This window comes from Phycodurus eques, chromosome 7, assembly GCF_024500275.1.
Source record: "Phycodurus eques isolate BA_2022a chromosome 7, UOR_Pequ_1.1, whole genome shotgun sequence".
NCBI lineage: Eukaryota > Metazoa > Chordata > Actinopteri > Syngnathiformes > Syngnathidae > Phycodurus > Phycodurus eques.
In genome coordinates this window covers 8,696,139-8,723,254 of record NC_084531.1, presented here as the reverse complement: position 1 = coordinate 8,723,254, position 27,116 = coordinate 8,696,139, and the positions used below count along the sequence as shown (strand labels likewise).

At 43.7% G+C, this 27,116-nt stretch overlaps 1 protein-coding gene, 1 long non-coding RNA gene and 1 other non-coding gene across 4 annotated transcripts; 1 reads left to right on the top strand and 2 right to left on the bottom strand.

The window, feature by feature from the left end:
- Positions 1-1,027: 1,027 nt before the first annotated feature.
- On the bottom strand, positions 1,028-25,945 carry LOC133404745 (piggyBac transposable element-derived protein 4-like). Its single transcript, XM_061680945.1, has 7 exons — positions 25,879-25,945; positions 23,398-23,638; positions 19,267-19,521; positions 13,968-14,178; positions 2,967-3,017; positions 2,836-2,888; positions 1,028-2,758 (listed from the first exon to the last, which is right to left on the bottom strand). The coding sequence occupies exons 2-7, from the start codon at positions 23,603-23,605 to the stop codon at positions 1,155-1,157; spliced, it is 2,382 nt and encodes a 793-aa protein (XP_061536929.1). The 5' UTR covers positions 23,606-23,638; positions 25,879-25,945; the 3' UTR covers positions 1,028-1,154.
- On the top strand, positions 7,154-10,987 carry LOC133404748 (uncharacterized). 2 transcript variants are annotated; one of them, XR_009768866.1, is made up of 4 exons: positions 7,154-7,280; positions 7,498-7,633; positions 9,083-9,200; positions 10,412-10,987. It is a non-coding gene; the product is annotated as an uncharacterized LOC133404748 (long non-coding RNA). The 2 variants fall into 2 exon arrangements; XR_009768865.1 differs by lacking the exon at positions 7,498-7,633.
- LOC133405649 (small nucleolar RNA SNORA50) lies at positions 7,835-7,974 on the bottom strand. The gene has a single exon (XR_009768991.1). It is a non-coding gene; the product is annotated as a small nucleolar RNA SNORA50 (small nucleolar RNA).
- Positions 25,946-27,116: the final 1,171 nt, after the last annotated feature.

Here is a 27,116-nt window from a genome sequence, read left to right as displayed (position 1 = left end):
CACAGAATATGATGTTCTATAACAGGTGTCCAAACATCTTCCATTTCCTAATAATCAAGAGCACAGTGCTATTCGGGACCTTCAATGCTGCTGAAATTCTTTTGTATCCTTCCCCATATTTGTGCCTTGACACAATCCGGTCTCAGAGGTCTGCAGACAATTCCTTAGGTTTCATTGCTTAGTTTCTGCTCTGATATGCACTGCCAACTATGAGACCTTATATAGACAGGTGTGTGCCATTCTAAATGTTTAAGCAACTGAATTTACCACAAGTGGACTCCATCCAAGTTGTAGAACCATCACAAGTATGATCAGTGGAAATCAGATGCCCCTGAGCTTAAGTTTGAGTGTCTTAGCAAAGGGTGTGAATAGTTATGTACCTTTTTATGTTTGAATGTTTAATTTTTTTTTATAGATTTACACAAATGTCTGAAAATATGTTTTTACTTTGTCATTATGGGATATTTTATGTAGATTTTTTTTAAACTATACTCAAATCAGCTTGAGAATAAGTCTGTAACAGCAAAATGTGGAAAACCTGAAGGGGTGTGAATACTTTATGGTGGCACTGTAACTTAGCGAGTTTTTCTTTTTTTTTTTTTTAAATCTAAACTTTTCCTAGTTTACAGTGCGTAACAACAAGGCATCGTCCTTCATTGTGTTGAGTGAACGTGAATCATGAACTGAATGACGAGGCACTTGAATAGTCTGTGAAAAAGAACTTAATGATTCTATGAACTAATCTTTTTAACAAACTGATTCTAGTGATTCAGTACACTCAAAAGAACTGCAGTGCCCATCACTGCTGGACTGATTACAACCCCTGCATTATAGGTTTGGTTTCAACAAAAACCTTTTTGACCCCACACCAAAGAAAAACAAAGAAAATTAGCTTTTTCTGCAAAGAAACACGAAGCAGGACAGTGACACCAATATTTTTCACATTAGTGACACTGCAAACATCTGAACACTGGTTTCCTTTATAAGACAAAAAAAAAAAAAACACACTAAGGGCTTTTGATGGCAAAATTTATTTACAAACTATGTACAATTTTTTACATTTGACAAAAAAAGTGTTAACTTTTTAGGAAATCACTGCTATGTATTCTGTCACAGCTTTTAAAAAAAAAATTAGTGTTTGTGTTTTTTCACCCTTACACAAAATAGTTCATCTTAGTGTGGTAATCTGTGAAACATTCTCCTGGATGCAAGGGGACACAACAGGAGGTGCACCACATTCTGGTATCTCTGCGCTTGCCCCTACGTGCGCAGACCCTACACCTCCTTGTTGGTTTTAACTTCTTGCCGACCGGCATCAAGTATTCGAGTCTGTGTTTGCCAAGCTGTCCATCTAGCCTGCTATCTGGGTCAGTTTTATATGGTGCCCTAGTAGAACGTCTCCCTCCCTCCAAGTCCCCACCCTCCTCAACTGCAACTTTCTTTTCCATTTTTACCTGCACCCCCACATGTCGCTTTACAGTCCATGACTTCACTACACTGCGCATGAACTCCAAGAGGGTTTTAAACTCCCCTGGGTTTCTGGCTCTGTAGAGGACATAGGCATTAAACATGCACAGTTGAAAAAGATAGGCTACAAACTTCTTGGACCACTTCAGTGACCTTCGAATGAAAGGATAGTATGCAATGTTTTGGTCCAGCCTATCCACCCCATGCATGGAAGAGTTGTATGCAACAACACACTGTGGCTTCAACTGACAACCCTCGTCTTTGTGTCCCTTCTGCAACACCTTAACCTTCTGCATCCTATCTTGGTGGCAAGTTGTCACCATTCTCACCAACTGTTTGTCCTGCCAGGCTACTACCATCACTCTCTCATTGTGTCGCACAACTTTTTCCCCCACTCCCAACTCATACTTTGTCATCTCCCTAAAGACCTTAGGTTCGCCCCTATTCTTCCTCAATGTCCCACAGACGTTGGTTTCTGCTCCCAGCAAAAGCTCACAGAGTGGTACAGAATTGTAGGAATCGTCCATATACAGTGTATAACCATGACCGGCCAGACGATCAAGTAGAGAGAACACTATCTCCGACGTAGTACGAGCTTCCCCGACATCAGGCTGCATATTGAAGCAGTACCCTGTGGCAGAGTCACAAAGTATGTAGGATTTGATTCCATATTTCACAGGCTTTTTTGGGTTGTACACTCTGAACGATACACGCCCTCGCCACAGCATCATACCCTCATCAATGCAAATGTTTTGCCCCGGTTGATACATCTCCTTGAACTTTTCCACAATGTATTCAAACACTGGACGGATTTTGTACAATTTGTCAGCGTCATCCTGTGATGCGTTATTGTTGTAATGAAGGAACTGCCAGATAATCTGAAATCTGTTCCTTGACATGGTCTGGCTGAAATGGGGTGTTGCGTCTACCTCATCCACACTCCAGTACAGTCCAATGCTTGGCTTTTTGACATAACTGGTGAGAAAACTGAGTCCAAAGAAGGTTTTGAGCTCTGGGACTGACACCGGTTTCCATGCATGAACTCTGCTATGTGGCAGACTCTCAGACTGTACTTGAAAATACTGAGTCGCATACAGGTTGGTCTGATCCGCAATACGTTGGAGCAGCTCGTCAGTTAAGAAGAGCTCCAGAAAGTCAGCTGGCAGCTTGGAATCCAGCTCTGTGGCAGCACTCCGGGGTCCAGGGGTTGCAGTGAAGCAGAATTTATTTGGATGCCAGTCGGTTTCATACCAGTCACAATATTCCCCATCATCTCTGCTCCATGCCTGACCTGTAAATTGTAGAAATATTAAGAATTACCATAAAAATACTATGTGGAGAAATAAACTTTTTTTGTTGTTTGTTTACCTTCCTCATCACTGCTAACAGGAACGGGAGTGGTATCTCTGCTTGATGCCGGACTTGTAAATTATAGAAATATATATTTTTTTTATTGCACTGTGTGATGTGTAGAAAAAAATATATAGATTTTTTTTTACCTTTCATCTTCAGACTGGCAACTCGAGTGGGATCCCTGCAGGGTGCGCGATCTGTAAAATGCAAAGTTCCTTCGCATCAGCATTGGCGTGGGACTAAATTGCTTTCATTTCACATGGACTGGGTGGCACGGTGATTGACTGGTTAGCACATCTGCCTCACAGTTCTGAGGACCACGGTTCAAATCCCGGCCCCGCCTGTGTGGAGTTTGCATGTTCTCCCACTGCCTGCGTGGGTTTTCTCCGGGTACTCCGGTTTCCTCCCACATCCTATAAACATGCCTAGTAGGTTGATTGACGACTCCCAAATGGCCTTTGGTGTGAATGTGAGTGGTATACAGACCCCCTTAAAATTTTCACTTTTTTTATTATATTGCAGTCGTTTGCTAAAATAATTGAAGTTAATTTTTTCCTCAATGTACACACAACAGCCCATATTGACAGAAAAAAACTGAATTGTTGAATTTTTTGCAGACTAATTAAAAAAAGAAAAACTGAAATATCACAGCCATAAGTATTCAGACCCTTTGCTGTGACACTCTTATTTAACTTGGGTGCTGTCCATTTCTTCTGATCATCCTTGATGGTTCTACACCTTCATTGGAGTCCAGCTGTGTTTGACTATACTGATTGGACTTGATGAGAAAAGCCACACACCTGTCTATGGAAGACCTTACAGCTCACAGTGCATGTCAGAGCAAATGAGAATGATGAGGTCAAAGGAACTGCCTGAAGAGCTCAGAGACAAAATTGTGACAAGGCACAGATCTGGCCAAGGTTAGAAAAAAAACATCTGCTGCACTTAAGGTTACTAAGAGCAAAGTGGCCTCCATAATCCTTAAATGGAAGACGTTTGGGGTCGACCAGAACCCTTCCTAGAGCAGGCCGTCCGGCCAAACTCAGCAATTGGGGGAGAAGAGCCTTGGTGAGAGAGGTAAAGAAGAACCTGTGGCTGACCTCCAGAGATGCAGTCGGGAGATGGGAGAAAGTTCTAGCAAGACAACAATCACTGCAGCCCTCCACCAGTCGGGGCTTTATGGCAGAGTGGCCCGACGGAAGCCACTCCTCAGTGCAAGACGCATGAAAGCCAGCAAGGAGTTTACAAAAACAAAAACACTTGAAGGACTCCAAGATGGTGAGAAATAAGATTCTCTTGTCTGATGAGACCAAGATAAAACTTGTTGGCCTTAATTCTAAGCGGTGTGTGTGGAGAAAACCAGGCATGGCTCATCACCTGTCCAATACAGTCCCAACTGTGAAGCATGGTGGTGGCAGCATCATGCTGTGGGGGTGTTTTTCAGCTGCAGGGACAGGACGACTGGTTTCAATCGAAGGAAAGATGAATGCGGCCAAGTACAGATATATCCTGGACGAAAATCTTCTCTCGAGTGCTCAGGGCCTTAGACTGGGCCGAAGGTGCACCTTCCAACAAGACAATGACCCTAACCATACAGATAAAAAAAACGAGTGGCTTCAGAACAACTCCGCGACTTTTCTTGAATGGTCCAGCCAGAGCCCTGACTTAAACCCAATTGAGCATCTCTGGAGAGACCTGAAAATGGCTGTCCACCAACGTTCACCATCCGACCTGACAGAACTGGAGAGGATCTGCAAGGAGAAATGGCAGAGGATCCCCAAATCCAGGTGTGAGAAAATTGTTGCATTGTTCCCCAAAAGACTCATGGCTGTATTAGCTCAAAAGGGTGCTTCTACTAAATACTGAGCAAAGGGTGTGAATACTTATAGCTGTGTGATATTTCGGGTAAGCGGTAGAAAATGGATGGCTGTGTGATATTTCATCCATCCATCCATTTTCTGAGCCGCTACTCCTCACTCAGGTCAGTGGGCGTGCTGGAGCCTATCCCAGCTATCATCGGGCAGGAGGCGGGGTACACCCTGAACTGGTTGCCAGCCAATCGCAGGGCACATACAAACAAACAACCATTCGCACTCACATTCTCATCTACGGGCAATTTAGTCCTGAATTAACCAAACATGCATCTTTTTGGGATGTGGGAGAAAACCGGAGTGCCCAGAGAAAACCCATGCAGGCACGGGGAGAACATGCAAACTTCACACAGGCGGGGACGGGGATTGTGATATTTCAGTTTTTCTTTAATAAATCTGCAAGAATTTCAACAATTCTGTTTTTTCTGTCAATATAGTGTGCTGTGTGTACACTGAGGGAAAAAAAGGAAAAATTATTATACCAAATGGCTGCAAATAACAAAGAGTGAACGTTTTAAGGGGCTCTGAATACTTTCCGTACCCACTGCATGTGCCCTGCGATTGGCTGGCGACCAGTTCAGGGTGTACCCCGCCTCTCGCCCGAAGATAGCTGGGATAGGCTCCAGCACGCCCGCGACCCTAGTGAGGATAAGCAGTTCAGAAAATGGATGGATGGATGACATGGAGTGAAGGAGGGGAGAAGGTGGGGGATTGCTTTGATCGCTCAAATCAATGCAACTGACTACACACAGTACTTCCACATTTGGGGTAAAGTGGCACACTGACTTATGGTCGCCACCCAAACGTACAGCGATTACAAGGACACCATCAACCTCTTCAGAGTAAACCTGCTGTCTGGCGGAAATTACGTAAAGTTACTGTGAATGCCATATTACCTTTTATAATTGCTGCAGTTATCAGTATTTAGTTATTAGTATTTATTAGTATCAGCGAAGCAATCAAAGGAACCATATTTGATTTAATGAGCCATTTGCAGTCTTACAGTATATGCAGTAGCGTGTGTACTTATACGTGCACGGCTTAATTTTAGACACACAACTCAAATTTGTTTATACAGGTACATCTCAATAAATGACAGTGGGAAAAGGTCAATTTAATAAGGTGGTTCAATTCAATAAGTGAAACTCATAACCTTGCACTACACACAGAGAGGAATATTTCATTATTGTTTAATATATATGTATAATTTTGATGATTATAGCTTACAGAAAACAAACAAAATTGACCATCTTTAGAAACTAGAATTTTACGTAGACAAGAAACAATGACTATTTTTAATGTAGAAATTTGGAACTTTCCCTCTGAAAAGTATTTTCCCAACTGTTTAATGAATACTTGGAGTACTAAAATACATTAAATTTTTCTTAACATATTCTAATTTACTGAGAGGACTTTGAAGAACAACCACAGCTGTAACAAAGTGCTGTACATAAAGACTGAACATACATAGAATAGAAAGCCTTTATTGTCATTCTAGGGTTCAGATACAATGCAAGTGGGGTTATGAAAACATAACACAACCAATAATAAAATAATGATAACAAGCATATACTACTGGCAGGATCAATGTCAGTTTCTCGATCCCATGACTGGAGCTTTGTGACGGGAAAGACTGGCTTGGCCAACAGGAGCAGCGCTTGAATCTGTTGCGATGGTAAAATTGTCTCAGCGAACTTTAACTTCCCATCTACTTTGTAGTACTAGGTCACTGTTAAACATGTAAAAATAAAAAGCAGAGTTGAATTGCTGAACATAACGGGCGACACACTGCAATGAAAAAACCTTTGATGAAATTTCGACCTTGAAAAGTACAGTACCAGCATGTTGAATATACCGATTACACAACCACACGTTATCCCACGTTTAACAAATGAGGTTATTTTTCTGTCAGATGGTGTCTCATATGACGTCTAACCTTTACACTGTAAATGCTTAATGTTACCATGCATATGGTCCATTAACCTTTCTCCCCCTTTATCAAAGTAATAGAAATTACCTAGCTAGCAAGTTACCTCTTACCTTCATGTCTTTCTGGAGCGTCTAGAGACATGGCTCTGCTGCGCCCAGTTGATCCAGATGGTTACCACTCATCTGATGAATCCGGGTCAGATTCGCTGAATTCCTCTGACTCTGATTCATCTGTAGTCAAACGCACCGTGAGCTACGCTAACTCTCACTACTTGGTCCCGACTGATCAACATGGGCTTTTTTTTTTTTTTTTTTTTTTTAAACATAAATTAAGCTTGTCTCCGGAGTTCTAGCCGATCGTGAGACTTTCAATCAGAACAAAAGCAACAAATTCTGTTCGTTGGCCATTTTCTGTCATTATCTGTCACCAGGGCTTTACGTTAACATCGGCCAATTAGCCAAAGGTCAGTGGATTTCAGCAGTGGCTAATAACATCGCCTCTCCCACGAGCCACTCTGGCAGGTTGAGTTTATGGCATGTGTCGTCAAGCAAACGAGAGGCACAGTGCCTTTGATGCCACAGTGGCTTTGATTATGATATTCTCTACTTCAACGGGCAATGACATCCATTACCCACGAGACTGCACGAGTGAGCGACAAGGTAGGTCATTAATCACAAGACGAAACTCACGCTTGAATACATGAACCAACATTTTGTGAACAATCATAAAATAAATGCCGTGGATGAGTGAGTGAGTGAGTGAGTGAGAGAGAGAGAGAGAGAGAGAGAGAGAGAGACGCTGAGTCACAGAGCGAAAAAACATGGATACAGTTTATTCTAAAACAGATGTACCATCGTCATCCTTTTCCCAAAAAAGAAAGGGCTGACGCTACGACAACGAACGCTGTGTAACGCCGGTTGCGTCGAGCGTTCAAAGACCCAAGATCTCGACTTTCCATACCCACTGTATGCTGATCTCTCATCCACACGGGGGCACTGCTGCCACCTACAGGGTCAGTTCATCAATACACTAGTTTACAAGTTTGAAACTGCTGTACCAGCCTGTCCATCCCCAGTCTGCTCCATTGAAAAACATAATTGACATTTATAGACTTCAGTGGCAGTCAACAGTGGTGTTCAAATTGCTGTCTATTGACACCATTGGCTTCCAATGTGTTGAGAGGTGTGACCAATCATCAATGGTTGACGTATTTTGCTGTGGCTTGCTTTTAAACGGGTCACCAGGGGAATGGCCAAGAGGCCCCAGTTATGAACAAGCCTGCTTTTTATTTTAGCACTGTAGCTTGGCCCAAGTGGTCACGGATCAGACTAAACGGGTTCAAAGACAGTGCTCAAAATCTTAAATACCTTACCTATAATCGGGCCTAACTCGATTTCACCCTTTGTGACTAAATTCGGCAAAGGCCTTATTGTCAACGGTCATTATCGTCATTATGCTGAGTGATTATCCCATGAGGTGTTGAAAGATATTTCCTCCCCCGATCTGCTCGGAAAAAAGATGATAAATGATAAACCGGTTCCGATATTTATCAACACAAATACCAGTTTAATTTCTCTGGTCAGGAATGCTAACGTGTTTGGTCAACACCAAGCCATGGACTCTGATTGTGATGTGAAACGGAGTGTGTTTCACCACTATAAAAATAAGACTTTGCAACTGCAATGTAGTTACCAGTTAACAGCCTAGCTTCTACTACTAGTCGTCTTTGTATTTTATGGCAGTCTGGATGACTTGGCACCATGCTACCACTCACAGGTGAGTATTGGTACTACTGGCAATTGTTGGTAGATATATTTTTTTTAATAACCTTTATCCATCCACGTAAGAAAATTGAGAACTGATCCTCTTACAATACAGACCTGGCTGCAGTCAGCAGAGTAAAACAAGGCAAATATGCCCTGTGGTGTGCTCTGTTGGTCATTCTGAGTATGTGAACGGCCATTAATCGGGGCAGGGGGAGTATGTTCTAGACCCACTTGCAAAAAGTGACAATCCATGACATAGACCATAACAAATAATAATATAATAATAAGTTTGACTCCTCCCACACATCTTATAAACAAAATATTTTAATCCAAATAAAATTTCCATACATAAAAATTTTATTTGTTAATAAATGGAAATCAGATTTTTGTGTGTGTGTGGGGGGGGGGGGGGGGGGGTCTGAAGTTTTACTTTCAGGCCATAGAAAAGAGAAAAAGGTACTCCCAAATAAAGACATGCTCCATAACTTCAATGATGATGAATTGCAGTGGTCCATTGACTTAATTAATTCGTTCCATGACGAAGCAAGTAACTAAATTTACTCATATGAAATACATTTTCCTTCTATCCCTTTTCTATATTGCTCTTCCTCGTCAAACCTGTGACTTTCCCCATTGAAATCCCTGACGCCAGAATTTACATAATTACATAAAAAGAATATGCAAACTCCACACAGGCGAGGCCAGATTTGAACCCGGGTCCTAAGAACTGTGAGGCGGATGTGTTAACCAGTCAGTCACCGTGCCACCCTATGACCAAACATCTGACTCCAGCTAGATGAGCTACGCCGCAAGGTAACTATGTTTTATTATTTATTACTTATTAGCACATCTTAATATACCCTCCCATCGCGAGTTAGAATGTACTATATGGTGTTACATGAGGAGGAGCAGTGCCACTGTTAAGATCATACCACTGATGGTATGAATCTCGCTAATCGCTAGACAAAGCTAGCAGGTACCAACGAGACTAACTGCAGTGAGATAGGCAGGCACAGCCGTAGTTTCTCACGCATATGTGGTATTTTTTACATACACGCACATTCGCTTTGACCAGCTATGTGACAGTACAGTACACTATGCACCGTGTTCAGATTTTCAAGTCTATATAATCTCCTAGTTGGCAGTGCATATCAGACCAGAAACCAAGCAATGAACTAAGGAATTGTATGCAGACCTCCGAGACCAGATTGTGTCAAGGCACAAATCTGGGGAAGGATACAAAATAATTTCAGCAGCACTGAAGGTCCCAAAAAGCACTGTGTTCCCGATTATTTAGAAATGGAAGTAGTTTGTAACCACCAGAACCATTCCTTGATCTGGCCGTCCGACCAAGCTGAGTACCCGGGGAAGAAGGGCCTTGGTCAGAGAGGTGAACAAGAACCCTATGATCACTAAGGCGGAGCTCCAGTGTTCCCTTGAAGAGATAGGAGAACCATCCAGAAGCTTTTATTTATTTATTTATTTTTATTTACACAAATGTCTGAAAATATGTTTTTACTTTGTCATTATGGGATACTTGATGTAGATTTTTTTTTAAAGAAAACTATACTAAAATCAGCATTAGATTAAGTCTGTAACAGCAAAATGTGACAGGGTGTGAATACTTTCTGGTAGCACTGTATTTTCCACTTTTTGCGCTTTTTATTTTTCAACACAAAACATTGCCACAATCGTTGATGTAATGTAATCAAGAAGAGTTATTTTTCGGTCCCGCCTCCACGGACAGTGCTTGATTTGACCAGATATCCCAATGATCGTCAAAGACAAGGTACGGTGGTATTGTAATACATGTCGTGCAGTGACAGACGTCACAGCAAGATTTCATGGCAGAAGCCTGACATAGTGCCATCGTGAGATCCCAAATGTGTCTTGGAGTCTGATCCAGGCATTAGCAGAAATCCAGTCGGTGTGTAAATTCGAGTGATTAGCATGCAAAAGCGTGTTGAGGAAACAAAGGCAATATGACCAAGCTTCTCCTGTGCTCGTCTCCTTCTACACTATAGCCTATGTAGCGACTACGCCTATGGCCCGGATGTCAACGGCAACCCCAAGAACTAATAAACTTCTGCATTCCTGCTTCCTGAACCTCAACCAGCCGGTTTGTTGCCACAAGACACAGGAAACCTGGTTTGTATCATCTGGAGCCATAAAACTGATGGCAAGTCACCTCATGACTGGCACAGCATGGTTTTGTGGGGGGGGGAGTGATTGATGACTGCTGTGGTGGTTAGAGACACTGCCTGTGGACATCAAAATGACATTGAAGAAATCCCACATTTGTAATAAACAAACCTTCAGCAATATTATAAACGTACACCTTGATGTCTGTGTCATGAATGTGTCAGTTTTACAGGTCCTCCTCCTCAACTTCATGCTGAACATTACATAAGCTGCGGCTCTGCCATGCTGCGCAACCCCTCCCCTTTTTGTTTTTCCTTTGTTGTCACCACGGCACGCGAGCGACCCCGGACCACGGCGCTGTCTGATCAAAGAAGCCGGCTTTGCGGATTCGATCCGTTTTCCCAGCCTTGATCAAAACTAAACCAATAAAACGGTTCACAATTTCACACACGGCAGAATGAGTGCTCTCTAACTTTTATGAGGAATGGCTTTTGAGTTTTGACACAGGGAATTTTGATTTGCCAGCGTAGCGAATGTGGGCAATATTCACTTCGTCACATCCTGTTTCCATTAGCCATTGGCGAGGTGGCGAACGGGCAGCGTGCCCCTTGCCAGAGTAATGGAAGTACTCAGTCACGGTAACCGGTGACACATTTTGTGCTCCCACCTCCCCAACAGCATTTGATTTGACATAAATGGGCACAGTAATCTTAAAAGACGTAATACGGTGGTATAGTAATAAATGTGTAGTTTTCCCAGGGGCTGACCGAGTTAGGGCAATATTTTATTGCAGTAGTCTGGCATAGTGCCATCGTGACCGAATTTATCTGATCCAGGCATTAGGCAAAGTGAGCTCACAGCCATCCATCCATCCATCCATCCATCCATCCATTTTCTACCGCTTATCCGGGTCGGGTCGCGGGGGCAGTAGCTTTAGCAGGGACGCCCAGACTTCTTTCTCCACAGCCACTTCATCCAGCTCTTTCGGGGGGATCCCGAGGCGTTCCCAGGCCAGCCGAAGGACTTAGTCTCTCCAGCGTGTCCTGGGTCGTCCCCGGGGTCTCCTCCCGGTGGGACGTGCCCGGAACACCTCACCAGGGAGGCGTCCGGGAGGCATCCGAATCAGATGCCCCAGCCACCTCATCTGGCTCCTCTCAATGCGGAGGAGCAGCGGCTCTACTCTGAGATCCTCCCGGATGACCGAGCTTCTCACCCTATCTCTAAGGGAGAGCCCGGACACCCTGCGGAGGAAACACATTTCGGCCGCTTGTATCCGGGATCTTGTTCTTTCGGTCACGACCCACAGCTCATGACCATAGGTGAGGGTAGGGACGAAGATCGACCGGTAAATTGAGAGCTTCGCCTTTCGGCTTAGCTCCTTCTTTACCACAACGGACCGATACAAAGTCCGCATCACTGCAGACGCTGCACCGATCCGCCTGTCGATCTCCTGTTCCATTCTTCCCTCACTCGTGAACAAGACCCCAAGATACTTGAACTCCTCCACTTGGGGCAGGATCTCATCCCCGACCTGGAGAGGGCATGCCACCCTTTTCTGACTGAGGACCATGGTCTCAGATTTGGAGGTGCTGATTCTCATCCCAGCCGCTTCACACTCGGCTGCGAACTGCTCCAGTGAGAGTTGGAGCTCACGGCTTGATGAAGCCAACAGAACCACATCATCAGCAAAAAGCAGAGATGCAATACTGAGGCCACCAAACCGGACCCCCTCTATGCCTTGTTTGCGCCTAGAAATTCTGTCCATAAAAGTTATGAACAGAATCAGCGACAAAGGGCAGCCTTGGCGGAGTCCAACCCTCACCGGGAACGAGTCCGACTTACTGCCGGATATGCGGACCAAACTCTGACTGCGGTATTACAGGGACCGAACAGCCCGTATCAGGGGGTTCAGTACCCCATACTCCCAAAGCAACCTCCACAGGACTCCCTGAGGGACACGGTCGAACGCCTTCTCCAAGTCCACAAAACACATGTAGACTGGTTGGGCCAACTCCCATGCACCCTCGAGGATCATCCACCCCCGGGGCCCTGCCACCGAGGAGCTTTTTAACTACCTCGGTGACCTCAAACCCAGAGATAGGAAAGCCCGCCTCAAAGTACCCACACTCTGCTTCCTCATGGGAAGGCGTGTCGGTGGAATTGAGGAGGTCTTCGAAGTATTCTCCCCACCGACTCACAACGTCCCGAATCGAGGTCAGCAGCGCCCCATCCCCACTATACACAGTGTTGGTGGTGCACTGCTTTCCTCTCCTGAGACGTCGGATGGTGGACCAGAATTTCCTCGAAGCCGTCCGGAAGTCTTTCTCCATGGCCTCACCGAACTCCTCCCACACCCGAGTTTTTGCTTCAGCGACCACCAGAGCTGCATTCCGCTTGGCCAGCCGGTACCCATCAGCTGCCTTAGGAGTCCCACAGGCCAAAAAGGCCCAATAGGGCTCCTTCTTCAGCTTGACGGCATCCCTCACCGTTGGTGTCCACCAACGGGTTCGGGGATTGCCGCCACGACAGGCACCGACCACCTTACGGCCACAGCTCCGGTCGGCCGCCTCAGCAATGGAGGCGTGGAACACGGTCCACTCGGACTCGATGTCCCCAGCCTCCCCCGGAACATGAGCAAAGTTCTGTCGGAGGTGGGAGTTGAAACTCCTTCTGACAGGGGATTCTGCCAGACGTTCCCAGCAGACCCTCACAATACGTTTGGGCCTGCCACGTCGGACCGGCATCTTCCCCCACCACTACTGCGCATGTGCGTTACAGCTAAGAGCCAGGTAGGCAGAAAACAGGCGAGCGAGTGGGAGAAGTCATGCACTTTTAAAATGTTTAAAAAAAAAATAAAGGACAATGTCAACTATTAAATTAATCGTTGACCATTTGGATTGCCGACATAGTCGTGATTAGCCGACTAATCTTCCTAGTGAATACTCTTCCTAGTGAATACTCGTACTGGTATCAGCTTGAAAAAAAGTGGTATCGAACATCCCTAATTATTCGGATGCAAAATCTGTTTCAATCTTCATATGTAATTATATTACTGTGTTTTTATAAAGGACAATACTGTACTTTTGGTCTTTAAAAAAACATGTTCCAAAGATTTATGAAAATATTTCTTTTTTGGGGTGCTGGAACGATTAATTGCCTTTCCATTATCGCAATAAGAAAGATGATTTGAAACGAATGTTTTGAGTTAAGAGGTCATGGATTGAGTTGAACTCCTAATTCAAGGAACCACCGTATTATTATTTTTTTTAAATATGATCTCTATATATTGCAGATTATCACTGATTGCGAGGTCTGGAACGTATAACTCCTCGATAAACGGGGGCGTAACGGCATTTATTGTAAACTAGGCCCTCTACTGGCTGAAAGAACTGAAACTTCCTCTTCAGAGAAAATTTTGGACAATTAATTAATGGATACCTCTTCTCCTCACGATGCTCATAGTAGTTGTAGCCCTTGCTCTCCTCGCATGATCGCTTTCTGCAATGGTGTCCGCTTCTGTTGGACTTCACCACCTGTTCTCCAAGACTGCCGCCATTTTGTCCGCGTTTCGACTCTCCTCCACGGGCCTCTCGCCCAACGTTTCCGGCCGCCTCCGGGGTGTCCTCAATTTTAATCTCCTCTTTTATTTCTGTAATGAAGGACAATAAACGTGAGCGTCATTGGCCTATGCCCTAATAGAGGCTCTGTTTCAAAGACAGATTTGGAGGTGCTGATTTTCATCCCAGCCGCTTCACACTCTGCTATGAACCGCTCCAGCGAGAGTTGAAAATCATGGCTTGATGAAGCCATCAGAACCACATCATCTGCAAAAATCAGAGACTTAATACTGACATCGCCAAACGGGACCTTCTCAACGCCTTGGCTGCGCCTAGAAATTCTGTCCATGAAGGTAATGAACAGAATCGGTGACAAACGGCAGCCGTAGCAGAGTCTAACTCTCATTGGAAACGTAGTCGACTCACTGTCGGCAATGCAGACCAAATTCTGAAAACGGTCACACAGGGACTGAACACCTCTTATCAGGGGGTTCGGTACACGATACTCCCGGAGCACCCTCCATAGAACTCTTCGAGGGACACACTCGAACGCCTTCTCAAAGCCTACAAAACACATGCATAGACTGGTTGGGCGACCACCCATAGCTAGGGTGAAGAGCTGGTCCACTGTTCAAAAGCCAGGACGAAAACCACACTGCTCCTCCTGAATTTGAGATTAGGAGGAGCAGAGGGACCCTCCTCTCCAGCACCCACAAAAATACCTTACCAGGAAGGCTGAGGAGTGTGATCCCCCTGTAGTTGGAACGACACCCACCAGGCCCCTTCTTAAAAAGGGGGACCACCACCCCGGTCTGCCAATCCAGAGGCTCTGTCCTCGATGTCCACGCAATGTTGCAGAGGCGTGTCAACCAGGACAGCCCCACAACATCCAGAGCCTTTAGGGACACCGGGGGGATCTCAGGCCGTGCCACCGAAGAGCTTTTTAACCACCTCGGTGACCTCAACCCGGAGATAGGAGAGCACACCTGAGAGTACCCTGACTCTGCTTCCTCATAGGAAGGCGTGTTTGTAGAATTAAAGTTTTCGAAGTATTCGGGCCATCGACTCACAACGTCTCGAGTTGAGGTCAGCAGCGCCCCATCCCGACTATATACAGTGTTAATGGTGCACTGCTTCCCCCTCCTGAGACCAGTGACATGCGGTGAGGTTCATGATTGGCGAGGCACTGACTACGTCACGTGACGTCTGGCGCTCTATGAAGCTCAACTCAACACTGCCACATGCTGGTTGTGGCACCGTACATACCAGACTCCACTGTGCACTTTTAGTGGCTTTTCTGGTCGATAAGAAAGACAAAATGTCACACAATTTCATGAAAGATATTAGTCTGTTAAACATCAGTAAGTGCATTACATGTGTGAATAAACTTGTATTATTGGCGATGTAATGAGGAAACACCAATGTCTCTTGTGTGAAGCCACGGACAAATCACAGCCTGCCTGAATGGATGTGTGCGTGGTCTCTTGAAGCATCATGGGAGCGATGACTCAACGTGACACGTAGCTGCGCTTCTATGCATTTGAACAGGAAACATGAAAATTCAGCTATTTTAATGATGAAATCATTGAAATTATTGGATTGAAAAATAAAATCAATGTAAAGCACAGAGCATAGAACTAAAATGAAACAATTTAATGTATTCGTAAGGGTTTTTTTTTCTATTCACATGCAGCGGAAAGGAAAGACCACCAGGGGGCAGTGAGGTTCTGCCTCACTTGCCTACCCTGACCGCACGTCACTGCCTGAGGCGCCGCCGATGGACCAGAATTTCCTCGAACCCCAACATATAGGGGCCTCTCACCGTAGGCAATTCCCGAGTGGAAGAGAGTCTAACCCCTCTCTCGAACATCAGCTCGAGAGAGGGGGCTTTTCAGGCCGTGCCCGGCCAGGCCCCATGTGTACAGTCATGGCCACCAGGCGCTCGCCATCGAGCCCCACCACCAGGCCTGGCTCCAGAGGGGGGGCCCGGTGACCCACGGGAAAAGGGAAAACAAACCAAACCAAATGTTGATCTCATCATAAGGCGTTCTTTGAGCCATATATAACATATGTAATCCATCCATCCATCCATCCATTTTCTGAGCCGCTTCTCTTCACTAGGGTCGGGAGTATGCTGGAGCCTATCCCAGCTATCATCGGGCAGGAGGCGGGGTACTCCCTGAACTGGTTGCCAGCCAATTGCAGGGCACATACAAACAAACAACCATTTGCACTCACATTCACACCTACGGGCAATTTAGAGTTGTCAATTAACCTACCATGCATGTTTTTGGGATGTGGGAGGAAACCGGAGTGCCCGGAGAAAATTTTTATGTTTATGTATGACTTGAATTTGTGGCTGGCAAAGAACACCGCGAGAGTGTTGGTGCTGATCGAGCAAGCTGGCGGACGCGCTTAGCATTAGTGGCTACGCACTCACAATTCCCAGCCAAATGACCGTTCTATGTTTTGATGTTAATTCCATTTGTAGATCTAATTTATTGTCCATCCATTCTCCATACCTTTTATCCACACTAGGGGCCCGGGTGTTCTGGCGCCTTTCTCAACTAACTCTAGGCAAGAGGCGTGGTACACCCTGAACTGGTCGCCAGCCAACTGCAGGGCACATATAAACAAACAATCATTCACACAGGCATATGGGCAATTTAGAGTCTTCAAATAACCTACCACCCATGTTTTTGGAATGTGGGAGGAATCCCAGAGAAAACCCACACAGGCATGGGAAGAAAATGCAAACTCCACCCAGGCAAGGCCAGATTTGAACCTGGGTCCCCAAAACTGTGAGGCAGATGTGCTAACCAGTAGCCACCGTGCCACCCTGATTCATTGTCCAGTTAGCTAAAGTTGGAAAGGAAGATGCATAAGAGTGGGGTTTGCAGGGTTTAGCTGTTGTTACCTTAGCTTTTAGCCCACCACGACAAATCTTGCTTCCGCATGCGGCCAAGCTACCGCTGCTGCTCCTCTGTCGGCTTGAGATGCTAAGAGAGTCTGTTGCTTCGCCTTGACGCGAGCATCATAGTTACAAACTCAAAGTCACTGGATCGTCATAATTTCAGCAAGAGCTGGTGATCATAAGTTCATTTACTGCAGATATTGAGTAATTTTAAGAACAAGGGTGATGTGCAGAGCTCTGGGATCTATAGAGGAATAAAGTTGATGAGCCACACAATGACGTTATGGGAAAGAGTAGTGGAGGGTAGACTCAGGACGCAAGTGAGTATTTGCGAGCAACAGTATGGTTTCATGCCTAGAAAGAGTACCACAGATGCATTATTTGCCTTGAGGATGTTGATGGAAAAGTACAGAGAAGGTCAGAAGGAGCTACATTGTGTCTTTGTGGATCTAGAGAAAGCCTATACCCAGAGAGGAACTGTGGTACTGCATGCGGAAGTCTGGAGTGGCAGAGAAGTATGTTAGAATAGTACAGGACATGTACGAGGACAGCAGACCAGTGGTGAGGTGTGCTGTAGGTGTGACAGAGGAATTTAAGGTGGAGGTGGGACTGCATCAGCGATCATCCCTTCGTCCATTCCTATTGGCAGTGGTGATGGATAGGCTGACAGATGAGGTTAGACTGGAATCCCTGTACAATGATGTTTGCAGATGACATTCTGAACTGCAGTGAAAGCAGGGAGCAGGTGGAGGAACAGTTAGAAAGATCGAGGCATGCACTGGAAAGCAGAGGAATGAAGATTAGCCAAAGTAAAACAGAATATTTGTGCATGAATGAGAGGGGTTAAGGGGGAAGAGTGAGGCTATAGGGAGAAGCGATAGCAAGGGTGAATGACTTTAAATACTTTCAACATTCAAAAATTCTATTTTTGTTTCATCTGTCCATAAAACGTTTAGCAGTTGCTCTTATGTATCAAACAAGTTCTGTTTAGAAAAATGTTTCACTTTCATTTTTGTAATTGATATTCCACATCTATTATACTTAAACTTCATGGGTGCCAATAATGGTGAGCAGGATTGTTTATTTTGATTTATTTCATTTATAGTACTTATTTTCAAGGTAACATGTTTTTTATTTTGAGTTAAAAAGAAGACAATGCCTGAGAATTAAATGTTCAAATTAAGGAGAATCATAGAATCAATCAGTTGCGTTTTGTTCGACTTTTGGAGAATGAGTGAGGGTGTACTCATGGTATGACAAAATCTTTTAGGGGTACACAAGACAAATAAGGTTGGGAACCACTAGATTAAAGCACGCTCAGGGAGGGCAGAATAACATACGTCACACGCTTGCTCCTGCAAGCAACACAGGTGCGCATTAAGGGTGCCTTTACAACGTAGGAACTTGGTATTGTTCGATTATCATATTTTTTAATTTTTTTGCAAATAGCATGTTCCAGATTCCAGAGACTTGTGGGTCATATTCCACGTAAACACAGTTGCCATATGCACTCTCTCTACGTGGAGTTCTATTCCCTGCCATCATGACTGCCACATCAATACAATGTCTGGAATAGTTCCCACATTCAACAAGGCCACCAGATAGGCACAGGGATGTCTGTTGGCTGAATCTAGTGATATTGTATACCTGTGACCCGGAAATACGTGTGTCCCAGTCTCTGCCCATATTGTGCCACAGTGCTAGTAAACAACAGCTGCCAATTCTGGAACCAACAACATTGGGGAAATGAAATGCCAGTATTTTGAGAGTAATAGCCCCTTCAGCAACATCCAGTATGAATTGAACTTTGAACTAGTTCGCGTAGAAAATTTTATTTCCCAACACTGACCCTGTATTATTTCGCATCGCAATATATATCGCAGCTTTAAAAATAAAAATGTATTTTTTTTTTTCCAATATCGTACAGCCTATTCACTATTTGAGAAAATACGACACGGGGCGTCTTTGGTTCACGACAGTGTTCCGAAGTCAGAACGTGTCAAAATAACACTAACCTATGTTACCGCAGTAGTAAATTCATAGATCCGGTAAATATTTTTAAGGGGGGAAAAAAAACACCTCAGTCATAAACAGAGGACTCCCTGTAAGGCAAGTAGAAGCTCATAGTCTTCCACTAAGGTCAGTGTCTGATGAATAACTACTCTTCAAAAATACTGCTTTTAAGTAACTTTTTACAGAGTCTTAACTATTTTCACAACGTTTAACTGAATACAAACCAGGGTGTCTGGAATTTGACTTCACGCACCTTGTATGACAGCATAATTTTCCTCCTTCTCCAGTTCAAATTTGACGACTGCCTCTGTGATGGCGGCGGTTTGGGGGAGGCTGGTGTCGGGGCTAAAGTATGGCACGCTGTGATCGGAATCCGTCACCGGCCGACTCTCGTACAGCTCGCATTCGGCGTCAGGCTCAGCCTCCTCTTCTTCGTCATACCCGCCCAAATCTCTGTCTTCATCTTCCTCAAACAGCGTGTCACCGTCGCCTTGAGCAAAGGACTCTGCTGTGAATGCACAGAGAAAAATACGTTACTTTGATGGGTTTGTTGCCAGGTCATAATGATGACATAATGCATTTCATTTATTTGATAAAATAGGTTGGTAAGTTTATAAGCCTGAACTTAAAGCTAAGTCATTTATAGTGATTAGGGCTGCACAATTGAATTTGAATCGTGATCACGATTTTGGCTGCCATGATTAAATGAGCCTGATCATCTGCGATTTTTGGATTTAAAATGCAGGCACTAGTGCATATGAAGCACTTTCTCAACCAAGTCAGGCAGTCACCCGTGGCCAAACGCATGGTAGAGGCTTCATGAACTCCATCTACTAGAGAAATGGTTGCATCAATCACAGAAAGTAGTCCAGGTCCTAAAGGGACAAAGCAGCCCAAGACCATCACATTACCACCACCAGGTATGATGTTCTTTTTTCTGAAATGCTGTGCTACTTTTACACCAGATGTAACGAAACACACACCTTCCAAAAAGCTCAACTTTAGCTCGTCAGTCCATATAATATGCTCTCAAAAGTCTTGGGAATCATGTTTTTTTTTTTTTTTTTTGCAAAAGTAAGTCGAGCCAGTCCATATAATATGCTCTCAAAAGTCTTGGGAATCATGTTTTTTTTTTTTTTTTTGCAAAAGTAAGTCGAGCCTTTATGTTCTTTATGGTTAGCGGTGGTTTTCACTTCGGAACTCTGCCATCCATCCATCCATCCATTGTCTTCCGCTTATCCAAGGTCGGGTCGCGGGGGCAGCAGCATCAGCAGGGAAGCCCAGACTTCCCGCTCCCCAGCCACTTCCTCTAGCTCTTCCGAGGGGATCCCGAGGCGTTCCCAGGCCAGCCGAGAGACGTAATTTCTCCAGCGTATCCTACGTCGTCCCCGGGGTCTCTTCCCGGTGGGACGTGCCCGGAACACCTCACCAGGGAGGCATCCATGAGACATCCTAAACAGATGCCCGAGCCACGTCATCTGGCTCCTCTCAATGCGGAGGAGCAGCGGCTCTACTCTGAGCCCCTCCTGGATGACCGAGCTACTCACCTTATCTCTTAAGGGAGTTCTCTCGGGGTTCTCTATAACCAGTACCAATATCAAACCTGTGAACTAAAAGGTAATGTGTGTGGAACTAACCCCATTAATTATTGTTTCAGCTAAACGTTAAATATAGCATTGTTAAAATAGTTATTTGCGACTGTTTTATCACGGCAAATGGTTAAGACGTGCAAGTTTTAACTTGACTTCCTGTTTTAAGCTTGTAGCCTTTTAATTTCAAGGGTATACACCAAAACTCAGCATTTTGGCACGAAAAATAACTTCACAGGACACTGGTAAAAGCGAAAGTAAAATGAGATGAAAGAAAAAGAGCAATGAATGTAACCAAATGCACTGTAAAACGTTGATTCCTTTACCTACCCACCGATTAGACACGTTAGTGTTTGTGATACTGTGAGACACGTTTTTGTGAATTTTGTCCCAATCCATTGTGATGTAAAGTTGCTAGTTTGACCTTTGGTGAAGTTTTAGCTCAATGTTAAGCTTGTATTGCAACTGTTTCTGCTTTCTTTCCAATATGGTAAAGTAATTTATAGTTTACTTTTGTGTCTGTCATCAGCTCTTAGGTTGGTTTAAAGATTAACTTAAATGCTAAAAACCATCATTGCAAGAGTGCAACTCATCGTTTAACTCGCTAGCTGCCTCAATGTTGGCACAGACCCATTTTATTGTTTCACTCACCCAATTGACTTCACTGAAGTTCCGTGCGGTGTAGGCTGAGGCTCAGAGCATTAGGAAGCGCGTCAGACTTTTACACATCATGAAATCCAAGTGTTGCACTGAGGTGACTTGTCATTTATTTTAACATAGTTAAGACACTTTTGTTTGCCTCTGCCGTTGGGTACAAGCACGTCTTCGTGAGCGTTCTTCGTTGGTTTTCCCCGCTTCTTCGTTGGTTTTCGCCACTTTCTTCTTTGGGGTCGGCGGACAGTCGGCATTGAAACTGGGAACTGGAATTTTTTTTATTTGAACGGTTAATTAGTCCCGGTTCAAATCGGTTCTCGTTGCCCAACTGTAGGCAAAGGAAGCCTACAGTTCTTTAGAAATTGTCCTGAGTTCCTTGTTGGCCTCCTGGATGAGTCATTTCTCTTCTCTTGGGGTAATCTTTGTAGGCCGGCCACTCCTGGGAAGGTTCCCCCGTGTTCCATGTTTTCTCCATGTGAGGATAATGGCTCTCCCTATGGTTTTCTGGAATCCTAAAGCTTTAGAAATGGCTTTTGTAACCCTTACCAGACTGATGTCAATTACTTTATTTCTCAACGGTTCTGGAATTTATTTGGATCGTGTCATTTTGTTTCAGCTTTTTTTTAGATCTTTTGGCTGACTTGATTTTGTCGGGGCAGATTCTTATTTCTTGATTGAACAGGTCTGAAGGTAATCAGGATTAGGTGTGATCGGGGAAAATAATCAAAAATTGGGTTAATTAACCAAAAATTGTCATTAGCCAGAATTAATTCATGCTTTAACAAGGGGGTAATTACTTTTTCACCAAGGGCCAGGTAACGAAAAGTTGTTTTTCCTTAACAAATGAAATCATTTTAAGTTCACTTGGGTTATATTTGTCTGATATTTACATTTGTTTGAAGCTCTTAAACATTACGGATGGGAAACTGCGCAAAAATAAAATAATTTGAGAAGGGGGAAAAATACTTTTTCATGGCACTGGATGTTCGTTTTATATGGATCTGTGTCTACAATAAAGATTTCTTTCAATAAAGATTTTTCTAAAGTGGATCGAAACAGGGCGACCGACTGGTTAGAGCTGTGAAGAGCTTCAAAAAGACCTGGAATTAGCAGGTACAAGGAAAAGTGAGTAATCTACACCGCCACCATGGCCTGTATGCAAGCTCACCACGCAAGACCAGATTGTTGGGAAAAAAAAGCAAGTCAAAGCTCGTTTAAAGTTTGCTGAACAACATTTGGCCAAGCCACTTAAAATACTGGGAGAATGTAGTATGCTTAGATGAGAGTAAAATTTTACTGTTTAGATGCCATAATTCACACCATGTTTGGAGGAGAAATGGCACTGCACATCACCCTAAAAACACCACACCAACATTGAAGTTCGGAGGTGGGAACATGATGGCATGGGTCTGCTTTTCAGCAAATGGTACTGGTAAACTTCACATTATTAAGGGAAGGATGAATGGATAATTGTACCTAGACATACTTGAGAAAAATCTGCTGTCATCTACGAGGATGATGAAAATGAAACGAGGGTGGACATTTCAGCAGTATAATGATCCAAAACATATTGCCAAGGAAACTCTCAATCGGTTTCAAAGAAAAAAAAAAATTAAGCTGCTAGAATGGCCTAGCCAATAACCTGACTTGAATCCAATCGAACAACTATGGAAATAACTGAAACTCAAGGTCCATAAAAGAAGCCCACAGAACCTTCAAGATTTGAAGACTGCTTGTGTGGAGGAATGGGCCAAATAAAAATCACACTAGAGCAATGCATGCGACTAGTATCTATCTCCATACAGGAGGAATCTTGAAGCTGTCATTGCAACCAAATAAATAATACATACCGTATAAAAAATTACTACCTGTACAAAGGTAGTACATGTACACTCAAAATGCCTTTACTAGTTGAAAAGGGCGGGTATAAGAAAAGAAAAATAATAATAATAAGTGAAATGGCAGGACCGCGAAGCTTGAACCGCAATATAGTGGGGGTTTACTGTATTCGAATGTATCTATTGTCATACTCGATGTCCCTCGGAAATTGAAGATTGTAATGACCGGCATATGCTGAACATGCAACATATGACCTTATGTTCTTTTAAGGAAACTCTAAAAGGTGTAAATCCATGCTTTACCTTGTTGCTCTTGCGTTTCGTCCCTATCATCTGGGAAGTCGTCGTCATCGTCTCCTCCGCTGCCGGGTGACTCGGCCAGGCCTTCCTCCTGCAACGCCGCCTTGAGTCGCTCCACCAGGTCCACCTTCAGGCCTTTGGGTTCCAGGCCGCGGTGCTGGAGCTCATCCTTCAGCTCGTTTACTTTCAGTTTCTTCACGTCTAAACTCATCGCGTTGCCTGACGTGTGCGTGCGGTATAAAAGCTGGAGAGAAAAAGCAAACTGATGAGACACTGCGAAGTTTTCAGTGTGGAGTTGAACTTGCAAGGCTGATACATTAGTGTGCCATTCGTGGAGCGTTAGGCTAACACAATAACCAGGCACATGCAGACATAGACCCTTTTTGTTCCTGAAGTACCCTTTTTCTCTGGGATATTTTTTTTTGTATTGTTCGGTTTGTGTATTTTAATGACAATAGCGACAAGTACACACATGTATAAGTGCGCTGTTAACAATAGCCAGTATTGACGCCATGGAGCAATCGCCAAGTTACGAGCCTAATAAATAATAATGATAAAATAAAAATATGCTTTCACATTACACCTTAACAATTCTGCCTGCCTCCCAAAGAATGCATTCCTAGAACTGGCCCTGGCTAGCACGCTGAGGTAGAGACAGGCAGGAGCAGACCCCAGCCCTCAGCAAAGCTTTGCTTTTGTTTCTGGTGTTTTCACTCTTGGAGGTGAGTAGGTGATGAAAGAATTCACAAATGAGTGGACCCATGATGTTTAGTTTCACAAAGGCTCTTCATCATGGGCATACATCCTAAAGATTATGACTCATGTCTAAAATAACGCATTGATAATCTAAGGGCATTGAATCGATCGCAACTGGACTGTTGTTTGTCTTAGAAGACGTTTCGCCTCTCATCCGAGCAGGCTTCATCAGTTCATGCAACAAGGGTTAGTTAGGACGAAAATGTGTATATTCTCTTAGATCATTTTATACTTGCGACGACGCAAGCCCCAGGATGCGCCTGTCTAGAACAATGAGTCCTAGCCCTGGAACAATGAGTCCCGGCAATTTACCGTCACAGAGTACAGATACAGTAATCCTCTCCTATATGATGGTTGTGGCTTCACGGTCCCACTATATTGCAGATTTTTGTGTATTTTCATGTTATCCATTGCTCTGCCTGCCACGATAGCACATTTTTTAGGAGGATATATTTTCCCAAAAACTATCACGATAAACGATATTGTTTTTTTATGACAGATATAATATTATAGTGCATAATAATTGAAGTACATCCTTTTTAAGAACTAACTTTAAATTCAAAAGAGCATTGGTATTGTAATGTAGAACAATAAACTATATTAGACAAATAAACATAACTCAGACTCAGGTCACAAGAACTGCACTTAAGTATTAAAACTTTGACACACAGGCATAGAGTCATTAACCCACCGAAGACGCATTGATATGTAGATTGCGAACTAATTTGCAATTGCCGCTGCATTGCAGGGATAACGAATAAAGGAAAACAAATCACCTGATAACGTCTTCAGTTAGAGAGCGCTATCTTCCCCTGCCATGTTTAAATATGTCGAGGAGATCGTTTCGTGAATTAAAATCTACAGATTCCCACAGACAGTGGGTAGTTAAATGCCATCCCATAGTATTTAGAGTGAGAGAGCATGGATCCAGAAACTTGAATCTCAAAATGACTAAAGAGTCATGTCGTAAACAGCTTTGAAATGTTGTTTGTAGACCAAGACTCGTCTGAAAAATATTTATTCTACTAGTTTGTTGCTGATAGAAATGTATCAATACTGTACCTGAAATAGACAGACAGCCCTCTTTCAAATGTGAAAGTTACACTGAATATAAATTAATGTCACCATCAAAGACGATTCCCTTGTGTGGGGAGAGAATTGTAGTGGTAATAATGAGAGTAATGAAATAATGCCAATAATTTTTAATAATGGATCGTTAATATATTTAGGAAAGGGTTTTCTGTTACATAGTTATGGAAACGAAAGGGAAATAAAACAATTAATTTCAATCCTGTCTGCAGCACAATGCCAAAAAATAAGGCATTCCGTAAAGGAAGAAGAAAGAGTGTCAGGAAACAGCACAGTAACAAATGAACGAATAAATTCCAAGTGCCCTTTTTCTCGCTTGAGCGGCTGCCCCCCAAAAACGTGAGAATGTTTGTGCACGTCTCTCTCAGCTGTTTAGCTACATGGCTACACATAATGAAAACACGCAACTCCAAGGGAGAAAACTTCGCCCCAGAAGCGTAGTTAGAATAAATGCCAGACAAAATGGACTACTAACACACGCTCGTGTGCCCTTTTCGAATGCACGTTTATCGCATTCGATGTTAGCCGCATGAAAAGTCAATCAGCAAACATGCATCGGTTTCGCATGTAAGTTGTACATACATACAAATAACAAACGTTACACCTGGAATTGTGGATGGATTGCAAGTCGATGCCTACCACTGCGCTTAGGGCAGTCTCCAGTGGGATAAATGAAGTCAAGTGAGCCGTAGTGTGAATGCCCGCTTGGTGGCGCACCCAAAATGACGTTCCAGGAAATGACGTAACAGTAATTAGGCATTTTGCCAAGCAATGGGCGGAGCGTAGTTGTAAAACGCTGACTAAAAATATTATTTTGGGCTTCTGTAGCGTAAAATAGTCATACAATAATTACTTTGTAAACGAAAATAATAATAAAAATTGCCGCAAATGAACAACATCTACCTCTTTGCGAGGAGCCGTTGCCTGCCATCAGGTGTCTGGGTGGTCACGTGGTCACGACCCAGTGCTCCTGTCGTCTTTAAGGATCGGTTTTTATTGCTTTTGGTGATCTAATTTCTTTTAACGTGTAAGTTAACATGCTCGTGACATTTATCCACTTGATTATAACTTTGAGCGTCGTAACGCTGCTGCCGAGGTTTTCCCAGCCGGCTGCCGTGACTTCTTGACTCTCCCTACGGGCGTCCATCGCCAGTGGCATACAGCTGTGGTCCGGAGACGTGACACGAAAAGGATGATAAAGATGAGCAAAGAGGAAGAAGAATAGGACGACAGGCGAAAAACGTCTTTCATGTCTGCGAAGTGAAGGGGGCGCCAAAAATCGCAGATTGCCCATCAGTGCAATGGGAAGGGAAAAAACAGGCAATTAAAACTTTCAACAATGAAGGTGCCAGCCTCCTACTGGAGCTGTTGGTACTGATGCTGCAGTGGCTACGGCATCCTGCATTACACCACCACAACAAGAACAACATTGAAAGTTAAATATCGTTAAATGTTCAATTGTAAATCATTTATTTTTTGTTCCTAATAATTTACAACCCCGATTACAGTGAAGTTGGGACGTGTTAAACATAAATAAAAACAGAATACAATGATTGGCAAATCATGTTCAACCTATATTTAATTGAATACGCTACAAACACAAGATAATTAATGTACAAACTATCGGGGACTGGTTTAATCCAGAGAAAATGCATACTGTTAATGTGTATGTCGACCGTAGACGTGCTGCTGGCTGTATGTATAAAATGTGTTACTTTCTCCCAGAAATTAGTAAGGGTTACAGTATGTTTGTTTTATATATCCAGTCCATTCCTCTGTTGTTGTGGATCAACATTGAAATAACATTTATCAGATTTGATGGTTTAGTCACAGACTTTCTCAAAAAGTGTTGATTGGCTTTCATAAATGTGGGAATG

Excerpts from the sequence above, each read along its gene's own strand:
- LOC133404745 (XM_061680945.1), bottom strand. The coding sequence starts at position 23,605 with ATGAGTTTAGACGTGAAGAAACTGAAAGTAAACGAGCTGAAGGATGAG. Across the intron at positions 14,179-19,266 it reads AAATTATGCTGTCATACAAG|AAATAAAAGAGGAGATTAAA; the intron begins GTGCGTGAAGTC and ends CCTTCATTACAG. Across the intron at positions 2,889-2,966 it reads TGCCAGTCTGAAGATGAAAG|TCCGGCATCAAGCAGAGATA; the intron begins GTAAAAAAAAAT and ends ATAATTTACAAG.